The sequence below is a fragment of the Halyomorpha halys genome, unplaced genomic scaffold, assembly GCF_000696795.3.
Source record: "Halyomorpha halys isolate HHAL.00 unplaced genomic scaffold, Hhal_1.1 Scaffold27.1, whole genome shotgun sequence".
Classification (NCBI taxonomy): domain Eukaryota; kingdom Metazoa; phylum Arthropoda; class Insecta; order Hemiptera; family Pentatomidae; genus Halyomorpha; species Halyomorpha halys.
Window position 1 is genome coordinate 1,579,260 of NW_027115109.1, and position 13,286 is coordinate 1,592,545.

The 13,286-nt window shown below is 31.4% G+C and overlaps 1 protein-coding gene across 1 annotated transcript in view; it reads right to left on the reverse strand.

The window, feature by feature from the left end:
• The window catches only part of Lim1 (LIM homeobox 1), a 250,567-nt gene that overhangs the window by 147,426 nt on the left and 89,855 nt on the right, over positions 1-13,286 (reverse strand). Inside the window, exon 3 of the mRNA XM_014424798.3 lies at positions 1,114-1,260. Coding sequence (XP_014280284.3) covers positions 1,114-1,260 — 147 coding nt within the window. The remainder of the gene's footprint in view (positions 1-1,113; positions 1,261-13,286) is intronic.

A 13,286-nucleotide genomic window follows, 5' to 3' on the forward strand; every position in this document is an offset into this window, starting at 1 on the left:
ACTTTAAAGGTTCTATCAGTGAGGTAGGAGCGGATCATAAGGAAATATGTTGGGGGTAGGAATTGACGAAGTTTATAGAGCAGACCTGGATGCCAGAAAAACAAATTTAAAGATTAAATAATAGTGAAATATCAAACTATCCATAAACATCTTAACACACTATATGCTTCTATTATATACCCCATATTCATGAGAACACAATAGTTTAATGTTGAAGTCTATTCCATATTTTACAGACCTCTGAAGATTAAGTTCTGAAATAATGCTGTCATTCAATCCACTACCATGTTGTATTAACTGAACACGACATTTACTTGTTCGATTCTTAGTACAGCTGTAAATATTAGTACACAAGTTTTATTCCTTACAGAAGTACTAGTGTTCTAAAAAATGTTTTGGGTTGTGTAATGGTAGGGACCTGTGCATCTCCTTGGATCGTATGATTACAGTACAGTTGTGATCGGGTATCAAGGCCGGCCACATAGCAATTACCAGAGGGGCAATGAGCACTTAGATATAACAGCAACCTGGCTCCTTCCTTGTCCCACTTAACTGTCCTTGCGTTCAGGCTTAGGTGCTAACTCACACATTTCTCGGGCAAAACATCCTCTATTCCAGTTGAAAATGCCCCGAGTATCAGAAAGCTTCCAGGAGTCTGGAGGACTGTAAGACGCTTATCTTCGACAACCTTGGGTAACTGGTCCTTTATTGGATTGTCAAATAAACCTGACAATTGTTGAAGACCACATCACCTTCTTGGTCAAGAAACATTAGGTTCTAACTGGGTATTGAACCCACGACTGCGATGGAAATAGTAATTTTTTGAAAAAACAAAAAAATTATTCTGACAAAAGTCCCCTAATAATAATTTCATGGGATACCATCCTTCCCATTTATTAGAAAACTCGGAAGGTTGAGAAATTTAAGATTTGAGAACCTACTTCAATAGGAAAATTGTGATAAAACGTAACTCAAAATTGCTGTTTAGAAAATAGTTTTTTCTTTTAAAAAGTGTAAATTTTAAGGTGCTGGTACACGTATGCAACTATGGCAAATTCGCTTATGCGCAAGCGTGAAGATGAGTTATTTAGATTACCCGTTACTTATACTGACTTGGTTGCTGAGCTGCCGAATAGGTTTTTTGGGCGTTAGGATAAGCTTGTGCTGCTTCCACAAGTTTGTTCAAATTTAGAATTGTTGAAGAACTGCCAACAAATAAATATTTGTGTTCTGCTTGTTTTAACAAGTTTAAGAATTTTCCTAAAAATACATATTCAATAATTAATTACGGTTTGTGTATTAAAATATCTATCCATAGATAAAAAGAACGTTTCAAATCTTTTTAAATTTCAAAATTATAATACTAATTTTATCGTCTGCCATCTTTTTTGCTGATATCTACGTTTCCTTTCACCTTACTAATTTTTTTATAAAAATATTTTTAATCTAAAGTTTAAGTTTGCTTAAGTTTTTTAATCAAATTCCGCCTTGTTTGGCTCTCTTGAACACACAGGCCATATACGGATATGGACTTTTGTTTCTTTCCTTGTTTACTAAGCATGTGTGGAAAATTTGGATTTGTGACAAGTGTCAAGCGTGTAGATTCGGCTTTAGGGAATACTTCTCATTCTTCCGGCAAGAGTGAAAGAGATAATATCGCATAAATGCACACTAGAAGTATTATCCCTTTTTTTTAGCTCAATGCTTACCGTTGCAACCTTCCGATATAATTTTAATATCAGTTTTTTTTTAATTATGAACGATGATCAATGCTATAATTAGTTCGTATAGATGAGTAACGATAAAAAAAAAAAAATTAACAAGAGCTTTTAGCTTTGCCTCTGGAATAAATGAAGAACGACAAACGTTTTCTGATGAAACAATGCAATTTATTCCTGTAAAATTTTCAATGTGGATTAAAGGTTGGGAAATAATGGACTTTGATTACAAGGAACAATAGCCGGTGCTGCGTGTGACATGGCCGCGATAGGGAAGATATGATGCGCTCTGACACAACGATTAATTTCACTGAGCATTCGAATGGCAACATTAAATGAGAACGCTGATTGTGTCTCCCGCACCCAGCAGTGAAGAATATCTCTCAACGATGCTTGGACAACATATAAATGGGATAATCTTTTTTTTGTGGGACGTTAATAGATTCGTTTCAGTAACATAGATGCTAACCCGATAACTGGATGATCTTTATAACCAAGGTTAAGTATTGCAGGATTGTATCACGTTGAATGAGATATAGTTTTAGTATTTAAAAGCACAAAGCAACTATTTTGCAATAAATTTCTAATTAATAAAACTTTTAAAAAAATGATCAATAAATCTGTACTAAAAAAAATCATAAAAACAAACCTCATTCCTTTGTCAAGATCCTTACAGTACAGTACCTTGTTTCAACCCAGGGCAAATCTTTTAATTCAAAGTACTTAACAACAGGAAGTAGATTAATAAAAAAAAGTACCTTAAAAATATTACCATATTTAAAAAAAAAATAATAATAAATTGATTCCTTATAAATCAGTAATTATACCATAGCTCATACATACCATATTACCACAGCTATACAAATATTACCAGCATGCTCCAACCTCCTTGCGACCCCCGGTAATTCAACTTTTTTTTAACTCAAACTGCTCAATATTTAAGTAAAAGAACATTTTTCGAAAATCCATTAATAAAATATGAATTACTTGGGGGAACTATATTCGACAGATCTTCTATGATTTTGGCTTTCGCCGATGATTTAGATATTGTTGGAAGAACCCCTACAGATTTAAATAACGCTTTTATCAGTATTCAGATAACAGTGACTAAAGGTTAACGCAACAAAAACTCAATACATGCACGCAGGGCCACAGGTAGATGTGAACGAACTATCGCATTTTATAACTGGAGGATTTTCATTTCTAAGGGTGAAGGAGTTCAGCTATCTTGGATCGCAAGTAAACACGGATAATTACATTCAAGCAAAAATACATCGCAGAATTATGTCCGCAAATAAATGCTATTTCGGCTTACTGAAGCGTTTCAGGAGCACGGATATTTCCCAAAACACAAAGATACAGCTGTATGAGACCCTGGTGAGAATAGTTCTCACTTATGCTTCCGAATCTTGAACATTACCCAGTTCACAGGGAGCCCTTCGCCTAAGGTTCAAGAGGAGAATTTATGGCCTAGTTTGTATGGAATCTGGAGGAAAGAACTAACGCCAAACTAACAAGACTCTACAAAAACCCAGATGTTGTAAGAGTAATCAAAGTACGATGACTTCGGTGGGCAGGCCATGTAATATGAATGACTCAGGATCAGATTCCTTGAATGATCCTGGACGAAAGAATTTATGGGACAAGGAGAGTAGGAAGACCTCGGCTCCGATGGATCGATGGAGTGGCAGCGGATGCCAGGTCCATCTTGGGAATCAGCAATTGGAGAGAAGCGGCAACCAATAGAAAAGACTAGCGGACCATGTTGTAGGAGTCCTTGACTCTGCAAGAGTTGTAGCGCCACAGATGACGATGACGATGATGATGATGATTAATAAAATATTAGAAACTACAAAAAATCCTGTCTTTATCGTTACGTTCGTAAATGAATATTTCTTTCTTTGCTAAGGAATATTTTATTATTTTTATTTATTTATATGTATAAGAAGCGGGACAGTTCAGTTATAAATCAATGTGCTATTAATTTCATGGCAATTAAACCCGGATTCAAATACAACTGCGTCAGATAATTATTTATTCTGTTACAGTAGCCGTAAGTCAATCCTGTGGGTCCGGGATCCCTCTGCCTCATGAAGTGGGAAAAATCTGGTGGTCCATCGTGATCTGGAATAAACTCCTTATAGGACTATTGGTCTAGAAACAGTACTCCCCTGTAAAGTAATGACCCTTCCTGGTTTTTAGGGGTACAGATTTTTTATATATATTTTATTTCACCCTTTTTTGTATAGGATTTTATAAAAAATTTTCTTCCATTTAATATTTGCAAGATTTTAAAATTAAATTACACGTTTTATTGTATGCGATTTACCATTGATTGATTGTGAGGATGGGTAATCAAATTTTGTTAATAAAGTTTTGCTGTTAATTATTTTTTTTTTAAATAATTTATTTATTGTTATTTACAACTGTATAAAAATATATACAACAAGTAAATTTACTGTAGGTGACATAGTGACATGATACAAACATGTGGAGAATCTACTCATTAATAGAACTCCAATAACATTTCTAGAGGAGAAGTTCTCGAGGCCATCTTCTTTTCAGACGCCTAGGAGGATCATGAGGTAATGAAGCCAGGTTAGAAACAAGTGGATTTGGGTGGTTGGGAAATTTATCATGAAAGGAATGTTATCTGGTTTTGGCCAAATCGGCAACATATGGGACATTGAGGTCCTGATGGATGACTAGATTTGTACCAAAATAAGGAGCATAAAAGATTTTACGAAGGATTTTGGACTGTTGGATTCGGCAGGAATTTGATGGTTTAGTGGAGCCCCTAAGCTCAACTCCGTATTATTATTAATATAAATTAATTTCTATATTATTACATTGCTTTTCTTATATTCACAGCTGTAATATTTCTTTATTATTGTTATTATTAGTATTGTTGTTTTATTTCTATTTTTATCTTTTATATGCAGTGATTATGAACATTAAGAACTCTGATGCCCATTTCCATTGATTATGGCGGCTTTTATTATTATTCTTAAATACATAAAGTATACATAAAAAAATCACCATCTGTAAAGCTGAGTAACTTTTTTTTAATGTACTGATTTCTGAAACAACCCATCAGATTTGAAAAATCATTTTGCGTTAGGTAGGCCGTTAATTAATCATTAAATTCGTATATTGTTTTTCTAATTACTCGAAAACTATATACGCATATTTTTAGTGTGCCCGTTTGAAACTAGACGCGTGTGAAAGAGGGGCAGAGCTAGTATTAAATATAAGTATCAACGAATAAGATTTTATCTTTGCTAAAAACACAGGTATAGAACCAATCATCATTAAATTTTAAAAAACAAAATTTGCAAATCAATTTAAGATTTGGTTCATGGGATCGTTCAGTGTGACACCCATAATTCATCATTCTTTTTATTCTCCTCCAGATTTATAAATACTATAATTAAGTTATAAACGTTTTACAGATGTCTTCTCATGAATATTAATACTGTATTCATGTTTCAATATCAAAATAATAATATTAATATTGCCAATAATAAATGGGAATAGCTTAAAACGCACATTGTAATGTTGATAATTTGTGGCACAATTAAAAAAAAAAAAAAAAATTGTTCAGATATTAATAACGACAATTAATCAATAATGATGGCGGCCCAGATTCGAGTCCTGCTCTAGCAGAAAAAAAGACCTTCCTAGGGCATACCTGATCCTTCAGGTTTGATGTTGACTACATCATCTCAATATATAACGGTTGGTCAAATAAAGTATGTTCCAAACATGTACTGAACCCAATATACTACTTGTCTTGTATTACTGATATAAAAGAGAGAAAAAAAGTTTTTTTGTTTTTTTTTATAATCCTAATTATAATAAAAGACTTAAATTTAATTAAAAGTATTATTAAATAACTTAAATTGAATTTTTCACCAAGCTAAGCAAAGAGAAAATTTAAACGTATAAAAAACGATGGAGAATTCCTCTACCAAATTTTTTTTCCCCCAAAAAAGTATTAGCATAATTTTAATAACATAGAATTATAATAGTACAAAACTTTTACGTTTCACAAAATGTATATATATTTTTAAAATTATTGACCAATCCTTACAGTCCAAAATCCTTCGTAAAATCCTTAATGCTCCTTACTTTGTCACAAATCAAATCATCCATCAGGACCTCAATGTCCCCTATGTTGCCGATTTGGCCAGAACCAGATACCAATCCTTCAATAATAAACTTCCCAAAGACCCAAACCAACTCGTTTCTAACCTGGCTTCTCCTTCACTACCTAATAATCCTCCTAGACGTCTGAAAAGAAGTTGGCCTCGATATCTTCTCCTTTAGAAATGTTTTTGGAGTTCTATCAATGGGTAGATTCTCCACATGTTTTTATCATGTCATAAGATCACTTACAGCAAATCTACTTGATGTGTATATATGTATACAGTTGTAAGTATCAATAAATAAATTATTAAAAAAAAAAAAATTATTGACAATATTTAATCTATGATTCTGGAATTCCGATTTAAAAATAGACGGTTAATGTCCGATACGTCAGCCAATCAATGAATAAACGTACTTATATAAAGTTTTAAAGGAGTTGGTTTTTGTTTTTTTTTTTTAGCACTTCTATATATATAACCCTTATGAAGATTGATTATTTTTTAAAATAGTTATTGTTTCCCACTACTTCAACAGACTATTTTTGAATTCCAATTTATCTCCCGTTTTGCCAAAATAAAATAGTTTAACAACAAAAAAAGGTCTGTTGCCATGTTCCAACTTTCACATGCCACGCCAATTCCAGTTGAAATTAATCTTCGTTTCACAACAGCAATTTCTTTTATTGTTCTCGACGGCAATACTTTCCTTACTATATTTCCACATATAGATTAAGCAAAAGTAAAAATTTGGCTAATGTCATAAAAAACATAAATTATCAAACTGGCGGAACAAAAAATACAAAAAAAAAATACTAGACTTAACTTCCCATTACCTTATAGGATTTTATGTGCTAGATACAAATATTACTAAAATAGTTAGCTTGTCTACGGTATATTATTTGTCTATGTTACTTTTCTAATTTCCGGAAATTCGTTTTTAACGAAAAAAAAAAAATTCAAACTCTGAAAATATTTTGCTTTTCATTCTTCCGTAGTCAGTCATCAAATTCTTCCATAGTTTATGTTTATTTATTGTTTTATTACAACCAACAATGAGGGACGAGTAATTATTACGACTTAAAAAAATTAAAGGTACTGAGAGTAAGACCTCATATTAAAGGTTATTTGATTGCACATAGATACAAGTTAAATCTAAATCGTTGGAGCGATTTTGAGACAATTTTAAAAAAAGTGTAAAATTCATTATATAAGGTAGCTCATCGATTATATCTAGTCGATTATAAGGTCGAAGGGGGGGGGGGAGTGCGGTATACAAATAAACAAAAAAATATTTATTCGAGCCAACGTTTCGACATGAATTTCAGATCTTCATCAGGGCTAAAAGAAACAGATAACAACTAGAACGAAGAAACATAAAAAATTAAAAGAAATAATAATACCCATTGTATCATATATTTCATACAGCTCATTGTTGATTCAATTTTTTTTTTCAGTTTTTAAGACCACTTACATATCTTCTTAACTCTGTAATATTATATTTCATCTTTCATTGTTATGTATATTTCTTAATTTGTTGGTTTATTTATTTCTTTTAATTTTTATTGTTTCTCTGAATGATGGTTGTTATATGATTTTTGTTGTTGTTTTTTGCCCTTATGAAGACCTGAAATTCAGTTCGAAACGTCGGCAGGAATAAATTTTTACGAATCATTTTGTGTTTATTTTCTGACCCCCCCCCTTGACCATTTTCTCCACATATTTATCAACGGTTCACCATAAACACCTCATTATATCTAGTTTAAATAAGTAATTTCGGTTTATTTTTTCTTCGTAATCTCACTTATTTTTTTAGCTACGCTTTTCGAATGCACACAGACCATTTTGCTAGACTTATTTGGATTCAGAGACCTTAAACTTATAGCAATAATTCTATTTTGATTTTATATATAGATGAAAGTAAAAATACTTTAGTGTTCGACTTAAAAAAAAATAATAATAACCACCCCATGATGAATTTTATTTTATTTTGTCTCTCGCTCCTGATAATTCCCCAAAAACTAAGTTTTGGAGAAATAATAAAATTACCATACCATAATAATACAATTAATCATTTTCCAAATCAATCAAGTTCCAGTTATTTGTTCAAGGAACGCCCCACGCAAAGAGTGAACAGTTCACGTCGAGGACATCTTCAAGTCGAAGGATGATGGTTAAACAGTTGTGACGGGTGGAAACAAACGAGCTGGCAGTCTGACATGAGATGCTAGATAAACTGAACCGGGATCGATAAACGCATACACGACGGGGTGTGACACCTTTCCATTATCGGCTCCAGGTACCCCCAAGCACTCCTTGTATACTGAAACCTTTTAATAAGGTGAATACAAGCTTTTTAGCTAACTTTAGAGAAAAAAAAACCCTTGAAAACTTCCCAAAAATGTCATTTTGTTATAACTAGCATCAGGTTAGGCTAAGTTCTACATGACGTTTCCTCTAAAAATGGCAATAAACGTTCAAGCATTCTTAAGCATTCTTAACCATTTTTTAAACTAATTATGACCTTCGAATTAAACTAAGTAATGCATTGAACGATCAATAGACTGAGGAAGAACGTACTATAGCATTTATTTCATGAATTAATTGTATCCTATATGAAAAATGGAACGTTGATGCAAAACTAAAAGGTTATTTATAAAAACCAGTTACTTTCTACATCCCATACGTTTTCCAAATTTTATTTATTAATAAACATTATTTGGAAAAGGTTTTTTAAATACAAAATACTTCACGCGCATTGCGAAACGGCCTTTTAATATATTAGTTTCTAAATCCTGTTTTTATTAATGATACCAACGTATAATGGTTTAGTGAGAGTGGAAAAATAAAATAAAACCGAAACTATTGACTTTAACATTTCATATTTCATTTCTATTTCAATGTATAAGTATCAAGATGAGTACTCGTCGATAAGCCTTGATTATACGTCCTAGTCGAGAGGAAGACATCGTCGGTTAAAAGGAAGATCCGGTTAATCCGAAATCGATAAAAAATAAAACAACAATATTAATTTAATAGGTAAAACTTGAAATATAATATCAAACGTAATATTCAGATCACTTAATATAACACGTAATATACATTTTTTTTTTAGTACGCAATGATGGTCAGAGGTAAAGTCACGCAAAGAGTGATACTTTGTAAAGTTAGTAAGTACTGTTTCTTGAACAACGGTTGTGCAAAGAGGTGTTTTAAAAAGATTTTTTCCCCATTTATGGCTACCCACTTTATATAAGTTGATGAGTGCACCCAGAGTGCTCTCTATACCACAGAGTTGACTCACGAGTGCAGTCACAAATAAATTATTATCTGTCATAGCCGGATACGAATCCAGGCCCTTAAAGTCGGTACCAAAGCGTCTTACTCATTGATCCACCCCGCTCTCCAATATGATAAATTAAGCAAAAAGCATTAATTAACATACGATCTCCAAGTTTTCATTAGTACACACAAAGTCAGTCATTTTGTTGTTATTTTTTTTTTTATTTTACTGTCGGTTAAAGCAGGGAACGGTTAATCACTGTACTAATGCACCTTGTATTAGGATGCAGAAGAAAGATTTCAAAAACTCACATTATTTTTTTTTTGTATAGTTAATATATACCGATTCGATGTAAATATAAGGTTAAAATGAAAATATTCAAACGCCGTTTAACATTGAACAAAACAAATTTGAAATGTATATGAAAAATTTAATAGATTTAATGAAATAGCAAATTTTGAAAAATAATTTAAATTTGCTAACAGCATTTAAATCGGCCATTATTTTATTTAGATTCTATTCTTACAGCATATCGCGTGATTGTTCGGTTTAACAACTTCTAATGAGTTCCATCGCTTCCAGGAAGCAACTGTTGTTATTCACGAATTGACGAGTAAAATACAACTCCTAGGTACCAGCCACATCGCATCATCTCTTCAGTTCTTTATTGTCGCAAATGATTACATCGATTGTTATAGAAATAAATATAATTTATATAAAGATATTATTGGAAGTTAATCAAACACCAGCAAATAACCAAACAAGTTTTACTGATTTAGTCATCATCAGGACAGGAAAAGATAAGATCGCAATGTATATGAGAGATAGCACATCTTACATCATCAGTCTAAGAAAAGCATTAGTAAAGATAAGAGGTACATGTCTCCAAGATATAAGGATAATTATTTGTATACGGAACTTTTTTAAGACTGTTGGTGTGAGATGTAGTATTTATGGTCTGCGTTGATGATATCTTACCCTTTTCTGTAATGATCCCTGCACTAATGAAACATTGACTTTGTTTTGCTAACCTAACAATAAAATAAAAAAATTAAAACAAAAAACCTGTAAAATAAATATTTGTAATAATTATGGCTTTTTTTTTTATTTAAGCATCTTCAAGAAAGAAAAAGATAAGTCCATGTAAGTGCAGAACAGATACTGCACGTCTCACATCATCAATCTGAAAATGATAAACGAAATAAAGATATATAGAATACAATATCCTCTCTCCCCCTCCAAAAAATAAAGTAATATAAAGGACATAAACTTCAGAGATTTTAGCAAATTTAATTCTGAATTAAAAAAAGGTCTTAAAGAACATATGGCTGCTTTGCTTGAATAGTCGCACGTCTTGAAAAATATATATATTTTATTTTGTGTTGGACGCGTCTTATCGATTTTGCCTCAAAACAAAAAATTGAAAAAGTTATATAAGCTACGCTTTGAATATGCGTCAGCAGCATGTGTTCAGATTTCTTTGAGTCATGTGATATCTTAAGTTAATGGATTCTGTTGATGTGAGATGTGCGGCTTGGTTTTGGAATCTTCCAATAATATCCTAAAATTACTCTGTAAAGTCTAATTCATTCTCGGTTGTAATTCATTCTTCTTCCTAAGAAGCGGGAGTTGTCACTTGGGTCTCCTTAGTGACTCTCCAGCTGACTGGTTTGTGATTATAGTCCGTTTCCAAACGGTTTCAACTGGAGCAGAAAGGGCAAATTAGTTCCCGCACGATCCGTTCCTACCCTCTGGACCACCCAGTTCAATTAAAGAGCCGCATTAGAGGAATTAAACTACTCGATGAGCTGGACCACACAGAATAACAAAAGTTACATTTTTAAAATTTTATTTAATAAATAAAAGAGGGCATACAAGGCTATTTAATTAACCAATAGTATCTATTATTAAAATAATAATAATGATAAAATACTAAAATTTTAAATATACACTTGTCATGAGAGAAGTGTATGTTTTTATGTTTATACATGACAATTTAAACTGAAATTAATGACAAAACTTTTTGTACGTTATATACTGGAACACCCAGTTCAACTAAAGAGCCCCCCACTAGTGGAATTAAACTACTCGATCAGGTTGACCATACATGGTAACAAAAGTTACATTTTTTAAAATTTTATTTAATAAATAAGATAAGGCATACACGGCTATTTAATTAACCAATAGTATCTCTTGTTAAAATAATAATGATTAAAGACTAAAAATATTAAATATACGCTTGTTATGAGAAAAGTTTATGTTTTTATGTTTATCCATGACAATTTAAACTGAAATTAATGACAAAATTATTTTATTTTATATACTGGACCACTCAGTTCGATTAAAGAGCCCCACTAGTGGAATTAAACTACTCGATGAGATTGACCACACATGGTAACAAAAGTTACATTTTTAAAAATTGTATTTAATAAATAAAATAAGGCATTCAAGGCTATTTAATTAACCAATAATATCTATTGTTAAAAAAAAATAATGATTAAAGGCTAAAAATATTAAATATACACTTGTTTTGAGGAATGTTTATGTTTTTATGGTTATCCATGACTATTTAAATTCTGATTAATGACAAAACGTGTTACATTTTATTTAATAATTAATTAGAGATATTCTAGCTTATTTAACAATTAATTAGAGATATTCTAGCTTATTTAATTATCATTGATAGTTTTACTACCAATCTGAATCAATTACAAAAAAAGATAAATTAAATTAAATATACATTTATTTTTTGGAAAAGTTTATTCTTTTTTATGATTAATTTAGACTATTTAAATTATAATTAGTGACAAGTTTAATTGTAATTCTTTGTTCCCCAAATAGAAAAATAATTTTATAATCCAAAATTCTTTATAAGTTTTCGAAGGAGAAAATTTGCATTTGAGGCTTCCGTGACGAAAATTACATCGTATACAACTGTTTTGTTCAACTGTATTTAAATACAAAAATGGCATGTGTGGAAACAAGCTTCAGAGAAGATTCATACACGGAAAGTATGTAAAAAAGAAAAAACAAAATCAACGATTATACACAAATATTCGTTTATGCATGTGTGGAGCCGGGGTTATGTGTAGGCTCAAGCGTTGGCGGGAAGATCACAGGAAAACCGAAGTCGTCAAGTCGGAATTGATTTGGCAGCGGCCTTTTCTTCAGGTTCGCGAACCGCTTTCATATTATTTATTATAGCCCAAGGATTTTTTATGTGAGTCGACATGCACAACACTTGACTTTTTTATTTCACTAATAATTCAAGTTCGATTAAATAAATTTAAATGTGACGTGGTACCAAAAATGAGATAAATACGAGGGGATCTTCAGTTTGGAACGTGATCTAAAAATCTCTAAATTAAGAATTATATGCTACAAATCCTTAAAAAAAATAAACGCGCAAAAGTATATATGGGAACTATAACTATAATAAATATGGGAACTAGTGTTGAGTCAATGTGAGAATGGTGAGTGTTCTTTTTCTCATGGAGGTATTTTTTTTTTATGGTTTATGTAGATATTTTTTTTTATACTTTTGTACGTTAGTTTTTTATATATTCTTTCAAATACAGATTTATTTTTATCGATGACAGATTTAAATAATTCTGTTAATAATTAGCTGTGTTCTGACTTGTGAGGAGTCCGAACCTCCGTAATACTACGTGTTGACGACTCCAAATCCGTTTGATCGATCAATTTGTTGTTTGTAGCGATATTGATTCTTAGCAAATACACCGAGTAGTTTTTTTCGTATCTATATTTAAAAGATCTATTGTAGTGTTGAATTATTGAAATATTATTAATTGGAAAACGAATATTTAATGCTTCATAAGTAAAAATTAAATAAATTTAGTACTTGAACATTTTAAGCTTTAAAGACGATTAAGTAAAACAAATAACTAAAGATCTTTTAGATGTAGGTATCAACAAAATTTGGTGCAGTGCGCGTATCAGCATTCACCAATCACCCTTTTGAGTAGACTGGTTGACTTTGTTCTAGTTATCACTATTCTTTCTGAATTAAAAAAAAATATATTTAATTTATTTTATTAAAAGTAAAGTGGCTCTTAACTATTCGATACATAAAAAAAAATTACAACAGAAAATTTCATTATCTGTTATCTGTTACACATA